This window comes from Ambystoma mexicanum, chromosome 2q (assembly GCF_040938575.1).
Source record: "Ambystoma mexicanum isolate Mex_15411 chromosome 2q, UKY_AmexF1_1, whole genome shotgun sequence".
In the NCBI taxonomy this organism is placed as follows: Eukaryota; Metazoa; Chordata; class Amphibia; order Caudata; family Ambystomatidae; genus Ambystoma; species Ambystoma mexicanum.
In genome coordinates, this window is record NC_090924.1 from 1,166,959,898 (window position 1) to 1,166,982,614 (window position 22,717).

At 43.7% G+C, this 22,717-nt stretch overlaps 1 protein-coding gene across 4 annotated transcripts in view; it reads right to left on the reverse strand.

The window, feature by feature from the left end:
• Positions 1-22,717, reverse strand: part of DYNC1I1 (dynein cytoplasmic 1 intermediate chain 1) — a 2,709,604-nt gene that overhangs the window by 2,243,644 nt on the left and 443,243 nt on the right. For all 4 annotated transcript variants that reach the window (XM_069648550.1, XM_069648548.1, XM_069648551.1 and 1 more), the window contains one exon: positions 11,297-11,412. In XM_069648550.1, coding sequence (XP_069504651.1) covers positions 11,297-11,412 — 116 coding nt within the window. The remainder of the gene's footprint in view (positions 1-11,296; positions 11,413-22,717) is intronic.

Below are 22,717 nucleotides of genomic sequence, written 5' to 3' on the forward strand. Positions count from 1 at the left end.
ACCTGAGTTTGGTTTCTAAGCGCGGATACAGGATTCAAACCTCTGTTGCTTTGCGTGGTCTTGCTTTCAAGACCAACGCATTGCCCCTGTGCTATCCTTCACAAGGTTTAATCTCACATGCAGATGAGAGCAACAGCAAAGGATTCTTCTGCTAAGAATGTTCTGTTGAAAAGTTTAACAAGCAGAATCTTATAAGGAAAAACATTGTCATACATGACGCAATACATAGGGTAAAATCCTGCACGGCTGGTTGGCGTGCACCTATACAGGATCCGCCTGCCCCATGAGGTATGCCAGGCCATTGGTTCCAGTCTGATCCGTCTGTCTTCCTTTATGTGGGTGCTGCAGCGATCCTCTTCTCACATCGAAGGTCAGAAAACAAATTAATTATACTCCTACCATACAACTATATTATCACTCATACTGTGCACCTGGCAGGCCTTAAAACGGGCACAAGGGAGGTTCTGGGGCACTCTAACGTTTACACACATTTCACTCACTCTCCTCCGTGCAATCCGGCTCCAAGGTCTCCACCCTCATTTTGAATTATAATGTGTCCCTCCCAGTACCTTGCAATAAAAATCACATGATTGTCGATTCACAATGTGCCCTGTCCATCCTCTTTAAACATCTCATGACTTGTTACTTTGGGGTTGGTGGTAAAAGGGCACATGTTGCATGGAATTCAGAGGTCTCAAGTTTTAGGTCCTCATCACGAGTTGGGCGGTAATGCCAGTGCTATTACCGCCGGCGCTATTAGCCCTACCGCCAACCCCCCTGGTGCTATTAGCGCCGGATCACGGGTTTGGCGGAACGGTTAGTGCCCATTCCCCATTGGGCCCATTCAGGAATTCCTCATTCCCCATTGGGCCCAATGGGGAAAATGTGTGCTATTACCACTGGCAGATTTCCCACCGGCGGTAATCGCACCGAAAATCGGCAAATTTGCCGCAGATTTCCCACCAGCTCAGAGCTGGGGGGAAATCCGCCAAGGCCATGATCTGGCGGACCCTTAAATGCGGCGGTAATAGCGCTATCGCCGCATTTAAGGGTTACTGCCAAACTCGTGATGAGGCCCTTAGTCAGTTATTTGGGCTATAACTCGTGGTCACCTGGGGATGGGCCAGGCCATGCTTTGGCCAGTTGAGATAACATGCACACCAGGCTCCTGTCTGTGATCACAGCCTTGTAGGGCACATTCCTCTCGAACATCTTTGCAACACTGTTAGAGCAATGAATAGGTGTTGTGGCTGTTTGGTGTGTGGGCTGTCGTCATGGGAGCTTGGGCATGGCTGGAGACATACATTCATGTTCATGAAAGAAATATATTCATGTTCAAGGAATGCCACAAACACACATACATACATAGTTGTACAGATTGTAAGCAGTTCTCTCATACTGAGTGAAAGTCATTCATTCAGGTTCAGAGAAAGACACGCCCAGGTGTATATTCAGAACCCAGTTTACATGTGGGTTCAGAACAGGGTGAATACATTAACAAAAATCAAATTCGAATGATAACTTCTAAGAACGTATGCATGCGAGCCTTTGTTTAATACACATGGCTTACACATAATTCCCACATGGACAACTTGACACTTGTATACAGGAGTCAAGTGAAAAGAAAGAATTGTTCTGGATTTAAGTAGCTTTTCTCTGACACCATACTTGTCTTGATGCTGGAGAAAAAGACGTATTTGGAAATGTGATTGATAAATGTCTGGTAGGTAGCTTCTCTCTGGTACCATACTTGTCCTGATACTGGAGAAAAGCAAATGCCAACATATTGCACCAATAGAGAAAGCCCTTGAATCTTGTGAAACGCTGCCAAAATGGTAATAGACTGATGAAAATGCAATAGAAACATATAGGTCTAGTATTTGTAGAATCTAATATCAACAGAATAGAGTGAATGTTTAAAAGTGAAGGCCTTTGAGGACTTATATAACAGTGAGAATCACATAGGCTGGTACATTTTCTTTTTTAACTATTTATGTTGGGTGCATACAATATTGTAGTGGCCACCAGGGTAAATAGGAGACCCAGCAGGTTGAAAGTATCTTCTTCTTTTCACTACATTTCAATGTACTACTACCTCACTGTCTGTTCCTTGCCCAGAATGGATTGCATATTGGAACATGAGATTGGGGTGTCATGTCTCTGTGAGCCGGTATCTAAACATATAAATATACTCACAACCCACACAGATAAGGTTACACATCAAGTCCCCACTCACGTTATCTCGCCAGCCAAGAAAATATTCTCAAACTTCTTTGAAGACCACTATGCTCCTATGAGTGACACATTCGAACGATGGCAATTCCAACATTCCAGCTAGCCTTAGATTGACATCTGGAAATTGACATGACTTCCGGAATCTTGCCATTATCGTCTTTGTTACCAAGTTAAACCATAAAATTGGAGGTTCAGTGAGCTTTTAAGCACCAGCCTTTCATAATACAGAATAGATACAACTGCTACTTTCTCCAATTGAATCAATAAAACATTGTTTGCCTAAAACATTGGATGTTTAGACTCCGGTCCGCACTCCTTCAAAGAAATGTTTGTCATTCACTACATCATACAGTGTATGTATTTCATGTGTTTCGTGCATCACACCACACCATGCAAGGCATGGAAATCATTGTGGCATTGAGTGGTGAATGCACAGTGATCACCACTGTACGCAGATGCATGCAACGTGGTGATCTGTTATTGCAGCCGGCATGTAAATCCATGGCGACTGCCACTGCCATGGAACCCTGGGGTCTCTCCAAGCCCCTTGAAGACATAAAAGGCTGGGCACAGACAAAAGGGACCCCTGCCTCTCCACCTGGGCCAAAATTAAACGTGATCGTGCATGCTCGCAAATTCCCTGCATTGATCAGGAAAACATACAGTGCTGGTTTCCAGCTCCGTGCAAGGATTACCGGTTCACATGGCTCTTAAGCTTTAAAACACATGGGGCCTCATTCCGACCCTGGCGTTAACCAAGGCGCTATTAGCGCCTTGGTTGACGCCGTTATCTTTCCGACTCCGCCAAGGTAAATGGCGGAATTACCGCCCCATTCCATGGTTGGCGGGGTCGGTAATTCCCCATTCACCAAGGGCCCTTCCCCATTCCCATTTTTGCCCCATAGGGCTCAATGGGAATGGAGAAGGCGCTAATTAAGGCACCGTAAATTCCGGTGCCGTAATTAGCTCCTAGGTCCCTTTGCGGGTTGGTTTTTTAACGCCTGCAAAAAGCAGGCGTTAAGTACCAACCCGCAAAGGGAACTCGGAGTAAGGCGGTTAGGGTTTAACAGCACCGGTCCGTTAACGGTGACCTTTAACCCTTACCGCCCGACTCGGAATGAGGCCCATGGATTGTATATCTCTGCAGAGTTCGCTACTTCCGGTCCCTTTTACGGGCCCACACGAATGAGCACATTGGCGTTCTCACCATTTTGCACAACCTTCCCCTCTAGGTACATATTATAAAGTAGATTGCTGTGCTAACCATACCTAGAACCCCCGCGCACCACTCCTGACCTGACTGCTTGACCCTCACAGCCATTGAACACAAACAGCCGAAGAAATCTTGAATGACTTGAACTTTCTGACAGGCACTAAGACAACGGTTCGAAAAACATTCATCCTATAATGCAAACATAAACCAGTGCTGTTTGCTTAACAAGTTATTCATTTCATTATTATTTAACACAACACATAATCAATAGCATCAGAGAAAACAGTACTAATCACATTAGAAAGTGTTTCAGAAGAAGAGTAAATAGCTTGTTGCTGGCAATGATCAGCGAAATTAAGGGAGGGGTGCGCATTCCAAGTGATCCACCGTTATATAGCAATTACTTGATTGCACAGCACTGTGCACAGGTATACCCAGCCCCAGTGCTTTGCATTTAACTAGACATAAATGGCCTGTCATTGCTTTTTTAAGGCAGAGGACGAACACAGTATGCGAGCTACATTTCCACCTCCCTTTTCCCCTCTGCCTTCAAAAACCACTCGGTTATATTTTCATGCCAGTGTACAAGCAATGGATTCCTATCAAATCCGCCAGCTTTTTACACCAGGAAAAAGCAGGCAGACTGCATAGTAATCCATTGTAAATGCTGCCTGCCATGCATATATTAGAGGCAGCATGTATTTATTTTGCACTTCCAAGTGAAAAGGCAGGCACACAGGTGATTTTGCACTGCAAGTAATTTACGTTGTTCATGAGCATGAGCTAATTTGCCTGCAGTGGGTCACTGCATTTAAAAATGCTTGACAAAATGCAATCACATTCTGCACGCACACTGTCCGATGAGTGTACACGAGGCAGCAGCATCTGAGGCGCGCCACATTGGACATCCTATAAAGACAGAAATTACATTTGTTTGAAGGTACCAGCAGTTCATGCTGGAAAGGAGCAGTGTTTACTCAGGCATGCTGTGCATAGTGATACTGCAACGGAAACATATAGAAACAATGAGGGGGTCGTTTTGCGATGAGTAGGGTGCAGAATTAACGTAAGTCGTGATGCTTTTGCGCTTTCATTTTGCACTTCAGCTCCTTTCGTGTCCTTTCAAGGACTAGGATGGATGCACAATGAAGAGTTTGCTGCTCTGCTTTGCTTTCCTCCTCCATCTTAGAAGAGCACCATGTTGTACACCTGCATGAGATATTCATGAAGCTGCCACTCCACTTCAGATTAGCACCTTCTAATGAGCCGGGCGATGTCATAGAAATACATTAGTAAATGCCGCCTGCAAAACATCATTTGCAGGCGGCATTTACTGTGTTACAAAGCAGAGAGTAAAAGTGAAGAGTAAAGGCAGTATCGCCTGGTTTTACTCTTCAGATTTGCACTATGATTTGTAAGTGTTTAAAAATGAGTGCAGGGGACACCACAGAGGCACGTGATAGAATTAGCGGTAACTAGCATTTCATTTAAAATCACACCGTACATGTACATGCTGTCCCAATAATTTGATGCGTTTCTACAACATAATCTACTCACTACACAGGGTGTATGACCATCCATGAGGCTTCAACAAAGGTTTTCCAATTGCACACTCATTAATTATGAGTCCTAGTTTGCAGGTATCTCCGTACCAATGTACACAGTGACAATAATATGAAACTACCAATTTTCCGAAAAATGTGCTATTTATTCTATACAGAAAGTACATTGTTTTAATTCTGTAAGTGTGTAATTTATCTCTTCTCCATTAGAGGGCAGTATATGCACAAAAACTAAAAAGATAAATTGCCAAAGAACACCTATTCCTAGATACATAATAGAATTTTTTTTTAAAAAAAATGTGTTATCTGACATATTGAAAACATTAAACGTTTTTTTTTCAAAATCTGTTTTTAGGTGTGCTACTAAAGTAATTTACCTCTACGTTTGCTTTGCCAATACTGAAGAAAATGACCCACATTAGGACTATATCACAGTAAAGCAAATACATAAACGCGTAATAATTCATCTGATCTAGAGCTCTGAGAAGGTTTGCGGGGACACAATACATAAATATGCAAATAACATTTGTGGCTCCTTCTTTATACCAAAGTCCGCGTGGCTAGACAGGGGATACATTGTATATTCCGGACATTGTCGGACGAAAAAAAGTGATATGCACAAACAACACGAGCACTGACAAAGCCAATAGGCCTAGCTTTTGCATAATAAAACAGTGTGTGCTTCTTTAATGATGGATGTCATTGGGTGTATGTGTGTTTGTATTTACTTACTGGACATTCGTATGGCACCTATATACAAGTGTTTCCAGGCACAAGTCAAGTTGGGGGGTGGAGGGGGCATGGGAAAGTGGAACACCAAACCGTTATATTGGCCTTGTGACAATCCTACCGTGTAAGTGCAAGACAAGCTGGCAAGTGCAGGGGGAGTGGGTAAAGGGAGAAGTGGAGGAGTGGGCTGCCGAAAGGGAGGGGGTGTGGCCAACTGCAGGGAGGGGGGCAAGGCAGCAAGTGCCAGGGGAAAGAGAGGGGGAAGGTAGGAGGAGTGCAGTGGACAGGGGGGACCAAGTTCAAGCTACTTCCAGGAAAGGTGGCCCGAGGGCAAGGACTGGCAAAATGAAGGCAAAGGCACTGAGGCCACACCCACCACCAGTATGCAGCTGCACAGATCTTAATGGAAGACACTGGTGGCTTTATAATCCATGATGGCGCATAGCTGATTAAAGAACCAATGCTGATTTATAAGCACTCCTTTGGAAAAGGTCACTACAAAATGGTGCTACACTTCAGAAATCTTGCAGCACACGTTTAGAGCCCAGGCCACCCACATTTATCTAGAGAACACGTCACCACAGCCCTCGCTGAATCCTGGAATACAGAAAAGGGGAGTTTATAGAGGGCAGCTAGCCTTTGTCCGAAAAAGGTTAGTAAGCCAGGTAAGTACTTAAGAAAAGAGGTACTATTTTTTAAAAGGAGCCGACGTTTGATGGGATGAGCTTGTGCTATGCCTTACACATGCATGGATTCATCATGCCGTCGCCCGCATAGTGGACTTGGAACATATGCCAACATGCCCGTTATGTACTGCGCTGTCAGCCAACCTGAACAGCCGCATGATTCACAGATCACAGCTGTGACGTGTGTCAGTGGAATGGCCTAAAAGGATTACCAACCACTTCGGCAGTAAATAACACGTATGGACAGATTATCTAGACGTTGGCCAGGTATAAAATGTTGGCGCAAATTAACTAAGCAGCACGTTTCCTGCTTGTACAGTAGGGAATGGAGGAAACGGGTCTTGCCTGAGTCCATAGTATGCAACAATGTTTCCACCAGGGCATCCATTAAGCAGACTGTTTCCTGCTTGTAAAGTAGGGAATGGAGGGCACAGGTCTTGCCTGAATCCATAGGATGTAACCATGTTTCCACCAAGGCATCCATTAAGCAGACTGTTTCCTTGCTAGGTTTGTTGCGCCAGTGTAACATAATTAACAATCACATGATAAGAAATGCAGCAAAAACCCGTCTTCTCATGTCCTACAGCAAACAGAGCGCAGTGCAAACGTTTTTAGATCATACAAATTGGAACACAACCTGTTTGATGCGTGCTCTGTTATCCAAATAACAAAACTGGTCCTTGCTGCGATTGTGCAATCCTTTTTTATCACTGGTGTAAATTTGATAATATGGCCCCAGAAATGTTAGGATTGTGTATTTGGATGGTACTTCCTTAAATTCTGGTTCTGGTTCCAGCCTATTTCAATCATTGATGAAGGTGCTACTCATCTGTCTAAACTGCCCATGTGCAAAAAAGGAGAGCAATTTAACTGAGTACCAATTTGCTGATTGTATAGTAGAGAATGGAGCAAACAGGTTTGGCCCCAGTCCATATCATCTACAAATGTCTTGCTAAGGTATAAAAATGAAGAACCCTGTTTTTTACTATGTTTGCTGTGTAATGCATGTAATGTACACAGGAAACATACTACAGAACCTGTCTGATTCATGGCTGCCCTGGTGAAAACGTTTTTAGGTAATAGGAATTGTGACAGAACGTGTTTGCTCCATTCTCTATTACCTAAGCAGCAAAACTGGGACCGGATTACAGAAAGTGTGCAGTGGTGCTAGGGCAATATTACACAGTATTTGCACCAGGGAAAAGATGACCCTGCCATTCTGTATTAGCACTAGGGCAAACATTTCCCTGCTGCAAAAATAGATTGAAACAATAGGCTTTTGCCTTAGGGCACATTTTCCCCCACTGTTAATGCAGTGCTAAATTGCACTTGCACCCGCGCACTGATTATGTCACATGCCCCCTGCTGCTAAGTGCATTTGCTCAATGTTTGCCACTGGTGCAGATGTTTAGCGATCTGGGCCCAGGACACGTTACACTCGGATAGGTAGAAGGTTTGTCCTCAAGCTCTGGTTCCAACCTGCTTAAGTCATGAATGGAAGTGGTTCCTTCCTGTCCAAGGGCACAGATGCCTAAGTGTTGTTGGTGATGTGCGCAAGAATAAGCAGAACAGCTGGGTCTCAGATGCCAAGTGAAGAAGGGCTCCCAATGGGAAATAGCCAACCAGTTCCACTCTTTCAACAGCTTCCCTGGCAACTGGAGGGATTAAAGCATCAAGAGCCTGATTCAGAGAAGCATTTCATGACGGCGCAATCCCACTGGGAAAGGCTCTGTGAATCAGGCGCGGCCCTGCAGCTAATGGAGTTGGGCCCACCACAGTGACTGCTGAGTGGGCATTTCAAGATTGTGGGTGGATCCTGCCCGCTCAGGCCCTACTCTGTCTACGCTCAGACTCTTAGGCCTCTCACCCCTGCTCACGAATTCACTTCACACACACAAGTCATAGATTCACTGTCAGGTTTAGAACCTTTCTCATTGCAGAATAGTTACAAAATAGCAACATGCGTACAGTGCATCATAAAAACGGGTTCTAGTAATGCAGGGTTGCACATCTGGTTGCACAACTGGTCTCGGAGGGCCGAATGTACCTTTGAAACTGCGTACCATAGGCCAGACTACTAATGTGTTGCGTGGATTGGTTGAGAGGGGACCACACGACATGAGCAAGGGGGTGAAGCAAGGAAAATTAAACAGAAAAGGTTCAGAGAGTAAGTACTGTGACTAGGAAGAACAGAACTAGGAGTAGTGAAGATTACCAGTAAGTAAGACCCACAATCGTACCCATGTTAGGTTATCGCCAGCAGATAAACACATAATTTGCAAGTGCAGAGAGCTGTAACACAATTCAGTGCCATATATTTCACAGAAATGAACACGTTACCGTCTTTACATATTTATCTTCAGCTGCTGCCCAACGACACATTCACAGTCTCTCCCTCTCGCTCTCTTGCTCTCTCTCTCTCTCTCTCTCTCTCTCTCTCTCTCTCTCTCTCCGCGTCTCTCTCTTTCTGTCATTCGTTCTCTTCCCTCTTCCACACTGTTACTATTTCTGTGTCTCTGTCTCTCCCCACTTTCTCTGTCTCTTCCTATGTTACTGTTTCTGTCTCTTTTTTTTGTTTCTTTCCATCTCTTCCCTGCTTCCTCTCCCTCCCTCTCATGCCGAGGAGCATTTTGCTTGAAGGTCCGGGTTGGGGCTCTGCCACACCCGGTAAGCAGCACTCCATAAGCTTGCTCCCTCCTGCCTCTGGGTGCCAGAGTGAGCCGGCAGAGCCTATTTACATGCTCCTCAGTACATCCCTACACCCAGTCAATCACTTGGCCAAAACCCTTATTTGCATTATGTGGTTGTGTGCTATGGTTATTGGGTATTTATGAAAGAACGTATCAGCATGAACATTTAATTTTGTACTGCCATCCCCAAAAGCATGACAGGTGTTCAAACCCACCCATACGGCCCCCATTCCAGTCCAGAGATTCTAGCCCAGTCCTGGTTTTCTTTGTTAATTCTGGCACTTGCATTTCTTTTGGAAATTAAATGAACTGCAAAGTAGAGATTGACAAAGCCTTAATATTTTGCTCCATTTAATGCTCCATGTGATGATTTTCACAGCTGCTTCTGTTCCTGGCACTCCCAAAAAGAACCATTATGGACATCTGTCACAAAACACTGCATAGGCCCTTACCCTGATTACCTCTGTTTTGTAATTTTACAAAAATTATAACCAATCACCTTTCCCTCCACAGCATGCTCGGGCAAATTAACTTAGAAATAACACTGTGGCGTGAATATGAAATAGAATATGCACCCCCCGCCCCTGTTCCCACTGCTAATCTAGTGTTGAATCAGAAAGCTTTTGTTACACTTACACTCTTGTCACTATGCAAGTGTGGGCCATTGACTGGGCACAAAATTAAAATCAGTTTGCATTTCAAAGGGCAATGAGAGGTTTCTGCTCAGCACCTTAATTCCTCTTGAAGGAACATGCAAAATGCTAAAATATGCACGGCTGGGAAGAAAGGCGGCCAATGTGCTGTTAAGATGTCCATTACAAATGACCGTCTCTACTGCTGGCCTCCTAACCAGCAATGGTGCCGGGCAAACTGTTGTTTACTTAAGCAATGAGATGCGGCAGACTGCTTGAAGTGGGCCGTAGTATCTCATTGCAAAAGTAAACACTCCTGGCGGGCCGCACATCACAGGGTGGAGGGCCGCATTTGGACCGCGGCCCGTATGTTGTGCACGCCAGTAGTAATGCATTCATGTTGGGGTGCATGCCCCATCCGTTACATCAGCCAGCACCTGCTGTGGGTGTTGTGGGTCTTTTTGCAGGGATGAGGACTGACGCCCCACTTGTTTACCCCTCACGGGAACCAGGGTGGGCAACTAGTGAAAAACTGAACATCCTCAAGAGGTGCAAATCCAACATTGATAGGCTTCAGAATGCAAACCCTATTTTTCTAGTTCTAATATCGTAATATATCATGGAGACTAGATCACTCGATATATATATTTATTTAACAAAAATAAAATGATCTTTTTTTAATCTTCAATTCATTTATAGTCATATTTATGTGGAAAAGAGATTTTCCCTATGTATGGTGACATTACAAATCGAAAAATAGATTGGTGCTCAGAATTTGAATGTCCATAGCAAATCCTTATTGGATCTACCCCTTCGAGAAAATTACATTTTTGTTGATGCCAATGCCATGTGTGAAACTTTGTCTGTAAGGTTATTTCAGCTAGGCGCTCGTCTCTCACTAACTCTGTTTAGCGTATTGGGCAATGTCATTCCCTGAAGTGTGAATACTGTCACTGCAAGGATGGGGAAGGGTATTTCAGCAAGACCAAGGGATCTTCACCCGGAGTGGGCAAAAGTGGTATCAGCTCATATACAGGTGTGCCTGAAAACAGTGATGGGCTCTGCCACAAGGACCCGAAACTCATGGTCCGAATTGACCCACCTGAGCCACATACCTGTCGGGGCCCTAACTGATGCCCAAATGTGCACCTGGAGGCTTATTGCTAAATGTAAGCTTGATCTTGGTGGTGCTAAACTTTGAGGCAAAGTCCATGTTTTTTGCAAGGTGATAGGCAATTTTACCAATGCAGTAATACCACATAGACTAACACGTGAGAAATGTACCCATACGTCTATATAGGGGTACGTGGGCACATGAAGGTAAATGAGTTAAGAAACCTTTGCTCCTACCACCAAGGTCTAAGTGAAAGCCAGTGTTCTGTAATGTAACACTCTAACAATACGTTTTGGCTTTGATTTTCACAGTTCTCTTTCAGTGTTGAAAATGATCCCAACAGAAAAACGAATATATAAAAAAATATATGGAATACAATTATTTCTTCACAATTTGACATATTTTCAGTGACCTGGAAGCCTGATAGATTGTTACCTTCCAACTGATGTGCAGTCACAGGGGTCTGCGTCTCTTTAGAGTATGCGACCACTTCCCGTGGTAGGAAATCAACCTGGATAATCTTCGAAACTCCTAATTTTTGGACCCTGCGACTAAGAAAGAGATATCAAAATGTCAGTTCATGTATTTGCAGAATCCTATTATCACAAGAGAGTGTCCACAGTTAATATTCATACCCGTCAAGTCCCATTCTGCCCCGTGGCTTTGAGGATATGAGCTAGGGGCAGCCAATGGACGAGGACTGGGCTGGCCCATTTTGCAAGATGGTTGAGACCATCCAGTTCAACAAACTTGTTCTCTCTCTCTCTCTCTCTCTCTCTCTCTCTCTCTCTCTCTCTCTCTCTCTCTCTCTCTCTCTCTCTCTCTCTCTCTCTCTCTCTCTCTCTCTCTCTCTCTCTCTCTCTCTCTCTCTCTCTCTCTCTCTCTCTCTCTCTCTCTCTCTCTCTCTCTCTCTCTCTCTCTCTCTCTCTCTCTCTCTCTCTCTCTCTCTCTCTCTCTCTCTCTCTCTCTCTCTCTCTCTCTCTCTCTCTCTCTCTCTCTCTCTCTCTCTCTCTCTCTCTCTCTCTCTCTCTCTCTCTCTCTCTCTCTCTCTCTCTCTCTCTCTCTCTCTCTCTCTCTCTCTCTCTCTCTCTCCTCCCCCCCCCCCCCCCCTACCACCCCCCCAGAGATTAGTTCAATCATAAACAACAATACGGATATCAGCAAAGACATTATTTAAGTTTAGTACGGTTCTACTCATCAACATGTGGCCCTTTGCTATGATAAGATAACTTACATCTCAGCAAACCATCCACCCCCCATATACACTGGCCATATATAGCCATATCAGCATGTCACATTACCTACTGTACTGCAATTAATGTTAGCCACAAGATGGCGCCCGGCGCATAGTAATCTATGGTACTGTGTTTAAGCTAACATACTCTTGTACAAAGTTCATAATCAGAACACTGGTAGTGCAGAGGATATTATAGGAAAGAAAAAAGTGGTCATTCTTGTAAGCTGGGTTACAGCCTCTCTACAAGTGCTCTACTTTTTTCTTCAATGTAAAGTGGTATGACCTGAGATAGCCTACAACTAAAACACGCAATTTGATTGAAATGTGCTTTTTCGGCTTTTTAAACAAATTGGCTGAATAATAAAATAAAATGAGATATAAAATAATGGGTGCTTTTCAAACCTCGCTGCCACACCGGTGCTTTCTTTTTTCCCTTTTTTTTTTTAAATAATGTGGTACAGTCAAATATATGACTTTTCACATATACACATAATAAAACAATTAAGCAGAGAAAACAAAACATTAAGGGCCCGATTCATGGAAATGTGCGCAGAAATCCTGCAAGGGCCATGTGGAGAGAAAGATAGTGCACGAGTCTCCACACAGAATAAAAAATACGTGCCCGGTGCATTCATGGAATTGTTTGCAACAAAGTAACAGCATTTGCAAATCACGGCTGGTACGCCCCGACACGCCCACACACAAAGCAAAAACAACCAAAACAGCTACCTTTGCCCGCTACCCCAGGCGTGAATACACGCACCCTTCAAACAGTGCGTGGCATCCCCCATAACTTTATCCGGCACCCCAACAACATGCGTATACAAAATTGTAACTCAGTAATCTCGGGAAATCTGCGTGCGAACCCCCGTAAACCATTCCTGCACCCCGCTAAGCTGCATACGCACACCCATAAGTTAGATCGGAACCCTGGTTCAGTACACGCACCCCAAATCCGACATGCAACCCCACCTCCACTCGGCGAATCCTACGCGTAAGTGTACTTGCACCTGCCTTCGGGTGGCAGATAGTATGAAGGACTTGCGTGGCCATTTCCCAGCTGAGAGGTTGAGTTATCGAATCGATGAATACGTCTCGTGCCACTCAATTGTGGGCGTGCGAGGGACTGCCTGAAGGCAGTCCCTCGGAATGGCTATTTTTGAGAAAGTTCTTCCCCATTTTTGGTGTTCCGCCTCCTTCCCAGTCCTCTGAGCAAGCCACGCCCATGCTGGGCGTGGAGTCTCGTGCAAGGCCTTTGACAGCTCGCAGAGATGCGCCGAGCCAGCGCAAACTCCACACAAGTCCAGGAAAAGTACTGAGTATTTGATTCCATGAATCGCCGAAAGGGGATTTGTGCACAAGATGACATGCAAGTACCCTATTTTCCACGCAAATAATTCCATGAATCGGGCCCTAATACTATACATTTACCTAAACATTCCCTGAGTTCAAAACATCAACTCATTAATTATTTTCTGATGACTATTTCCATTTTCATTTCACAATAATGATATAGATATAAAAACAAGACAATTTAGCACTCTCAAAACTTCCAGAGTTAGAAATGTCTCGTGACCCGAGGATAAACGTTCCCAGAAATCTTCCATACTTAGCCACACATGTTCACAAAGCGCTTTAGATAGAGTACTCGCTGTTCTGGTAGAGCTGGGCATGCAATTCAAATATGTTTTAGAGTTTGTCTTAGTGAGTTCTTACAATATAAATCATGCTCCTCATCTGTATGTCATTTGGTGCGAATCTCCACAACTTCACCTGTGAGGAACAAGTTCAGTCGAAATCTCAACATTTCTTGGTGCCAGTGGTGGTTCGGAAGGCGTCTCAAGTATGCTGGCAGGGAGCCCCTGGGCTTATCTAACCTATAATGCGAGTTATGCATTTTATAGCTTTACATAATAATAATAATAATAATTTGGCATTTCTATAGCGCTACGAACCCTGAGGTATCTGAGCACTGCTTATTAGTAGCCACAGTGTGTGGTGCTCATTTATCGACCTCGGAAGGATGAAAGGCTGAGTTTGGCCCCGCCGGGATTCGAACCTGCGTTAGCAGGCTCTGCACAGATGTCAAAGCGAACGCTCTAATCATCAAATCTATTGTACTAATTCAATCTGTTCTCATTATGTCTCATTTCACCCCCATTTGATTTTCCTCCAGAATTTTCTTTTTAGAATTGAGAACACCACACCCTGTAGTTTGCTTAGTGTATGACTTTTGCCCTCAGCTAGCACATTTCTCACATTCTCATATAAGTATTGTGTGTAGGGTATTGTTATCGCTCTGTACCGAGACTCACGCTTCCAATCTAAACTGATCTTTAAAGAATTTCTCTAAAGCCAATCCATATATCAATTTCGGAGTGATTTTGACCTTATAATAGTTGATTTTTGTGGCACTGGAGAACTGACAGTATTTGCCTGAAAGTTGTTTCATTTGGCAAATAAATTGTTCTATTTTCCTTCTAAGTTTGGTACTACATACGAGGCATTAGGGGCAGATGTAATTTGTAAACCCAAGTATGTGACTTCTTTTGAAAACATAACCTCCTGTTCATTCAGCGTTCAACATTCCTTTTTGCTTCCCTAGAAGAGCGAATGATATGAGATTTAAAGGGATTGATCACTAATTAATTCTCTAACGAGTATTCCCCCGATGAATTGAACTGTCGCTAGAGGCATACTGGAGTATAATTCAATAAGACAATATCATCGCATAGGCAATCCAGCTGACTGTGTGGTCTCCGAATTTGGGACTAAAAAAGGCACAGGGACACAGTGCCTCATCAAGATCTGCCAAGTATGGGTTGAAGAGGAAAGGGGCAAGAATGCACCCATGCCTCACACCTCTTTCTGTACTAATCGGATTGATGAGATGACCCTGACTGTCAAACCTGATTTGTACTTGTGTATTTTTGTGCAGATGTAGAATGATTGATAATAGACTTAATGGCAGTCCCCATTGTTTGAGCTTCTGCCAAAGGTGGGCTCTGTTGATAGTATCAAACGCCTTTGATAGATCTACCAAGGCTCCATATAGGGGAGGGTTAACCCTTGTCGAATCGTCCCCTTGCATGATATTAACAATGAGGCCATTTAAAGATGTTGACATGCCTTTTATGAATTCTATTTGGGCCTTATTCAGGACTTCCCTATTGCTCACCCATATTTCTAACTCTCGCAAGACTGCTGCTGCAAACACCTGGCTTCCTGCATCTAAAAAGACGATCGGGCAATATATGATTGGTTCTGCCCATTCGCCCTTCTTATATATAGGTATAATTATAGTGGTCTTGCATGAAGCAGGGAATTGCCTATTTTGGATCACATTATTGAACAGGGCCAGCATCTGATTTTAAAATAGGGTTGGTAAAAAAACATTTGGTCTTGCTGCTCTCGAAGAAGAGGACTTGATAATCAGTGAGGCTATATCATCGCTATTCAAATACAGCCTCCATGGTACTTTTTCGTTCCATGACCAGAATTCCCCATTGGGTTTCTGATAGAGTTCTATGAAATGATCCCACCAAGTCCCTTCATTTGCGAAATTACTTTGCAATGAGCTCTGTGGCCCCAGATCCTGATTAACCAGGGTCCAGAAGTTCTGCAAGCTTTTTGCGGCCACTACTCCCAACATCAGTTCACCCTCTCTGTGAACTCAAAGGAAGCATTGTCCCCTGGACCATTCTTATATTCCAAGCTAAGTTTCCTTTTCTCTTTTTGATTGTCTACAGGTGTAAGATGTCGGTAATTCAAGGCTCAGCTGTTCTTTCTCAGTTCCTTTTTGTGCTTCTTCTTGATCAAATATGTGCCTGTATTCTGGAGTTGATTTAGCACCAGTATGCACTGGGTGATCTTGTTCCCATGTAAAATCTAAGAAATTAGCAGCAGAGCAACCTTTGGACAATTGATGTTCGGTCACGGTATCTATAGGATCTGTTCGTTTTTTAGTAAGCCTCGAACCCCCCCACATCCCATTTAAACTTTGAAACTCTATTGCATCCCTGATTTGTCATTAATATTTCTTGCCCATTAACCTTTGCTCTCGCTGCTGAAAATGATAATTTGTCAGTTAGCATGTTATGGTCGCTCTAACAAGTCTCCTTAATTTCCATAACCGTACAGCACTCGAACATGTCTCTTGAGAGAACAAGGGGTTAATAATTGAGCTAGAGGATCCCCTTTTTCATGTTGGAGCTGAATGAAGATCTCCCTCAATGCTTCCATTATCCAGATAATGATCCCACTCCTCAAAGTTGTTTTGTCATTTTGACCCATTTTCCAGTGCCACAAAATTTCCTTTTTTGTTGGAAAGCTGATAAGACAAACAGTATGAATTTAGATCCCCAGCTATCACCAGACCCATTGTATCCTGCTCGGACTTAGCATTAAGAATATACAAGACAAACTCTCCCATAAAGCCTCCAAGTCTGAACACGCAGGGTTCCAGTAAAGGTTCACTAATGTGAAACACTTCAATTCCTGTTCAACTAGAACATACACTCTTGCTGCTAGAATACCTTGGCAAATGGACGGTATCATTTCCAATTTCTTAATTACTGAATTACAGGTAGCAATTATTGATCCACCAGACGGATGGCCTCCATTGGTATGGGTGACCTTCTGGTCGAGGATAGAGAAGCCATCTATTTTAAATCCTGTCATTAGCCAAGTTTCATGCAGCATAATTAGATTAAAACTGCCGAATAGATATGATTTAGCGATACTATTAATGAAAGTCCCGAAACCCCTCGTTTTCCAACTTATTAGAGATAGAGCCTGTTCGGCTAGAGTACCAAATTACATTCCCCCCAGTTTCTGAAAGACATGGGTTAAGATCTCGGGGTCAAAGACCACACTTTAATTTTAGGGTCCAACTGTGCATGTTTTTGAATTGGCTCCCCCTCCCCATTCCCTCTCATGTTCACATCCTTATTTCCCAGTAGTGAGGCAGCCTCTGTAGCTTTGAACAGTCCCCGCCTGTTATTCTCATTTCCATAGTGGAACTTCCTTTTCACATGACTAGGTATAACATAAACCAATTTCTGAAACTGTTCTTCCACTGCCAATAATGCATGGATCCCCATCCTTGACTTTAGGCTGACTTCAACAATATTTGTACATTCTTCATAGGGAAAGTGGGTATAGTCAATATCAAGAGTAGAAAACAAGTAGAGGTCAGGGATTTCTCTCGTGATTTGTAGCATTTCACTTCTGTTGTGCACCATGAGTTCCTCCAATGGAAATGCTTGCTCTATTCATGCGCTCGGAAATGCGAACATTGGGGTGCTGGTCTCTCTTAATTTTGGGCCTATTTCTTATTAAGCATGATCGTGTTAAGGTTGTCATCTGTGTGTTTCCCATGACTGCTAGTTGTTGGCTGGATTTGATCCATCCTTTGTACACCATACTTGTTTTTCTTTCTGAGTTTGAGCCTCTGTTTGTGACTGAGCAGTCAGTGTTATGCTTGCGGCTGCAGTCCTTTTCCGGTTCTTCTTACTACAATAAAATGTTGGCTAACACTTGGGAGAAGCTTGCAGATCATCACTGTGGACATCCACCTGACAACCTTGAGACGCTTTTTCCTTTAGTTGAATAAGCGGTTCAGATGGACTTTCAGAAATTCCCTTTTCAGTCAGAGTCCCGTCACTCAAACTCCTCCCCCCTTGTATCTCTGTTTGTTGCTCAGTGTCCCTCCTCATGCTCTTTGTTGCTGGAGCTTCCTTATTTGGTTTGACCTTTTTTGCGACTGGGTGAGGAGTCTGTTGCATTGGGAAACTGGTAGTCGCATGGCACACCTCTATACGGCTTGCATGTTTGTTGAGTTATTGAGTTTGCTTACTCCCATCCCTTTTTCATTGGTTTGAGTTCTCTTTTTCATATGCGTCCTTTCAACAATCTAGTGTCTTCACCTCCAAATCCATCTGAGGCTGGATTTTCTTTGTGTTCTCAGATGGATCCGATCTTTCTTCCATTTTTAGTTTTTTGTCCGCCTTTCTGAATGAACTTTTTTGAGGACCCGACTTTTGAAGATTTTCAGTGTCAGCTTTTTTCTTTGACCATTAGAACCATTGCTCTAGCCTCAGGTGTATGTTCTTTTGAGGCTTGTGGTTCCCTTTGTTCACTCGCTTGTACCTGAACCGAAACTGAGGTAACAGTCCCAATCATTACTTCCGAGCTATCCTCAATTGGTGGTGCTGCCTCCTGAATTGCCATGGAGGAGGTCGTAGGTAACTCTACTTGTGCCTTTTTAAGGGAGAGATCCAGTGTGGCGACTTTATTCTCCATTCTCTCTTTTTCCTTTTGGCCTCTCCTTTTCTTTTTCCCTCTCATTGAACTCCTTCTCCTCTTTATCCATGGATTCCTTTAACATGAAGAAGGCGATCTTAATTTAACTTAATTGTAGTGTATTACCCCTTAGTTATAGCATTATGTTTTCATATAAGCTCACAAATGAACTCAGTATTAAAGGCCAAGATAGAGGGGGGTGTGAGTTTTACTCTCTCGTCCATCTCACGTAATATTCCATGTAGAACATGACTCACTTTTAGCCCTGGGGATGAAATTGAGCTCAGAGACAGGTGTTCTGTTCATATTGTTGGCAAATCCTCCAGATTGACTTGCCATTCTTCCTGCCTCAATTCTGTCCCAACCTAGCAGAACATTTGACTCTAACAGGGAGATTGAGCTTGAAATCCCTTCTTCAATCTGGGTAGCCACCTCACAGATACTTCCATCATTCAAATAATGGACTGCCAATTCGCCTGCCAATTCACGTCAAGGAGGCCTATTTGGGCGAATGTCCATGCTTGTTCCAGCAGTTGAAATCTTTCACACTTCTTTGCTGGTTTGGCCTCACCTGGTGGGGAGGAGCTGATTTTGAGATCACAGCCAAGCTGTTCAAGGAGAAGGATCTCTCTTAGATGGTTCCATTTCTTGCTCATGCTATGGCCTTACTCGCGGCCAAGGTAGGAATCAACTTTAAAATCCCTTCGCCCAGGGCCTGTAAACTTTGCGTTGCCTCCGAGCATCTGGGTAGCAGCCAATTGCTCTGCCAGAGTATGGTCACTCTGCTCAGAGCTCATTACTTGTACAGCAACTGCGCCTGTTTCTTCTTGGATACATTCTGGTTTTGGTGCCACTGGAGTTTTAATCAAATTGTGCCCACTTCTTAGACCATACCTAAGTGGAGGCAAGAAGGGGCCACTTCTAGCTTTTTTCTCTTTATAACTCCAAATCTCCCTTTCCTGTTCTCTGCAATTCAGAGGCTGTAAGTTTGACTGTGCTCTGTGGCTACAAATGAACGGTTACTTCTGAATTCTCTATGAAGTAAGTAGGGGGAACACGCTAATTGTTCAGTGGTCATGATGCAACAATATTATAAAATTGTAGAGTCAAGCAACTGTAGCTCGCTTGCAGCTCTGTTCTACGTGCATACAATTATAATGCTTTTCAGCATTTACTGTTCACAGGTTCTGGCCTTGTAAAAGACCTTAAGTTCCTGAACAATGCCACCACATTTTGGCTGATATAAACAGTGATAAGACCACCCTTGTTGAAAATCCAGATGCCGTAAAGAAGAAATTGTGGGAACATGATTGGATAAACACTAGTATGAGCAGAGCAAAATATTCGCTAATGAAAAATGTTCCTCTGGAAGGAAAAGCCTACAACTCTCTGTACAAATACCTTGAAAAATGTCCAAATAAACAAAAAAGAATACTCCTCATGAAATTCAGATTGAACCAATTCAAAACAAAAGAAGTGATTATGCGTTGGCCTAAATATAAGAGGCTTGATCCAAAGTGTAGGTTTTGTAACCATCACGAAGAAAATATTAAGCATCTCATTCTTACCTGTAACGCTTTTAAAACAATAAGAAAGACACTATTTGAAGCAATTGTTGCAGAAAAAGCTCACCACACAATGGAAGAATGGTGGGAAGAATGCTTCATGGAAGCAAACAAAAAGTTTACCTATGCCTTGATACTTCTCCTAAAAGAAATCGAAGAAGAACTTACTAAATCCAGCGTGTAATGGGGACTGAAATCTGTACTTCTTTAGGCTTCCATCTATTCAAATAGTGTTTGACTGATTTTATTTTTCATATAATTTGAGCAATGGTTTCGTCATTTATGATGCGTTTGTCTGTAATTGTGTAAATGTGTTAATTTTACTTTATGATTTGTCTAAAGGTTTGTATAAACCAATAAAAAATAAATTAAAAAAAAGTGCACCAGTCGTACAGTATCTTATTCATGGTATTAGATGGAATAACAGCATTGTATGGGGCTTCTATGCCTTTTCCTTGCCGTCAAACCAGGCTTGTGATTCTGTCGTGTTGATCCAGGTATTGATTTGGCACATGTAGGACTTTATGCCGTTCGAGTTAGCATTCAATGCAGTGTAGTTTGAAGGGTCCAACAGCTTTAGCTCCGTGGTCCAGTCGGTTTGAAACAGTGTTACCCCTGGGTGAAGTAGCATGTGACATGATTGCTTCCAGTAGTTCGAATCAGTATTCGAGTCAGGCCGATGCGATGCCCTGTTGGTTTGATGAGGTGTTTGAAGAGGCAGCAAGTTGAAAGCTTCAGCAGCATTGATCACTATGGGTGTTAGGCAGTGTCAAGCTGGTGCGAAGGTGTAGGCGAGCAGTTCGAAGATGCAGAGAGGGCATAGCAATAGCAACATTATGGGTCCTGCTGGCTCAAAGGCCATCAAATTTGGTTCAGATGAGAATTGCCTAGCATTTCAGTGCTGCACTGCTCTTGTGGGTGGGACAAAGACTGATATGCAAATAGTGTGTCTGCTCTGCGAAAGGTACATTGAGCTAAAACGCGGCTGTAGACCCTCCTGAGTGGGAACCTTCCCATAGAACCGGTTATTTGGCTGAGTTTGTTCTCAGTAGAGGGGTTTCCAGACATTTGTGTGCCTTTTTAGGAACATTGAGTTTCACCCTAAATTACCCAGGGTAACCCAGACATGGACCCCATGCTCGCTATGCTTAGAGAGGCACAGCTTCCCCTCACTGATGAGGCCCGACTAGGCCGAAACACATGTCTGAGGTTGCTGTTGGTAGTCTTGTTCGGACGAGAATTGCATAGCATTTCAGTGCTGGACTGCCCTTGCGGGTGGGACAAAGACTGATTTGCAAATGATATTTCTCCTCTGCGAAAAATACAGTGAACTAAAACGTGGTTGTAGACCCTCCCGAGTGGGAACCTTCCCATAGAACAGGTTCTTTGCCATGCTCGTTCTTGGTAGAGGGGTTCTTGGTAGAGGGGATCTCAGACCATTTTGTGGTTTGAATGCAGTTTAAAGTTGTGAGGAAGGGGTTATAGTTGGTCTTGTGGTTCAGGTCACTGGCAGTCCCAATGCAGGGTTCTCCAGGACACTGCAAGTCATTTTGTAATTTTATTCTGCACTCCCACTCCAGGGAGCTTGGCTGGCACCTACAGGGGATTCTTTGCTCTTTGCATCCAGTGAGAAGTTTGGTTGCAGTGAAACTGACTGAGAGCAGGCATTGGTACAAACAGCAGTTCACCCTCACTGTTCCCAGGGGACGGTTAGGGAGCAGAGCTCTCCTCAGCTTTGGATGCCTTCTATCTTCACCTCACTGTTGGAGATTTTGAAATGGACTGCACTCCCAATAGATGTCCAGTGAATTCTTCTTGTATTCTTAAAAGTCCAAAATAAATCTAGGAAGGAGTGAGAGACCACTTCCTTATAAAGGCAAATTGTCATTGGGGTTTGGGCAATAGAAAACATGCTTTAAAGGGTCCATTCTCTCTCAATGTAACAAGTGACCCATGCCTTCTTGCATCAAACCCAGAGGGCCTTGTAGTGTAGGAAATGAAGCGGACTAGGAGTGAAAGAGCCCTGACAGAAAAGCAAGCTGGTGGACAGCTTTCTCAGCTCTATCTTCTCCTTTCTGGTACTCTAACTCTGGCCCTTTTCCATGCCTATTGACTTCAAAGGTCCTCTGTAGTGCAGCACCCTGATGTGAAGCTGCCCTTTGTTATGTGAGTGCCCCTTTGAAGCAAGGTTCCCAGCAGATTCCCTGGTGAGAGCTCAGGTGCCTCTGTGGAGGTGTTATCCTTCCTCCTGTGGAATTAAGGAAAGCATCCTCTTGCATATTGTCTCACTTATTGAAGTGGAGACAGCCAGGCTGCCATGAATACACATTGCCCTCATGTAGCTTGTATGATATCAAATTGGTGTGGATTTAATATTTGTAAGCTCTTATCAGTCACTATACCATAACCAGATATGGCATATTCACAGGGATTACACTGCCACTAGACTGATAAGGCAACAAATATGACATTAACCCCTTAAATGCCAAGGTTGAACTATCTCGTCCTTGACATTACCTCCGTAGTGGCAAGGACGAGATAGCTCGTCCTTTTGGCATTCTATTTTGTGCGATCCCTGCAAAGGGGATCGCACAAAACTGTAATCCAACCCCCGGGCTATGTGGGAGGGAGATCCCCCCTCAAGGCCGAATATTGGATTACCTTCAGTTTCATGTTGGCGTGAGTAATGCACGCCGACATGAAACCGAAGTAATTTTCACGGCGGCAGCTGAAATGGCTGCCGCAGTGAAA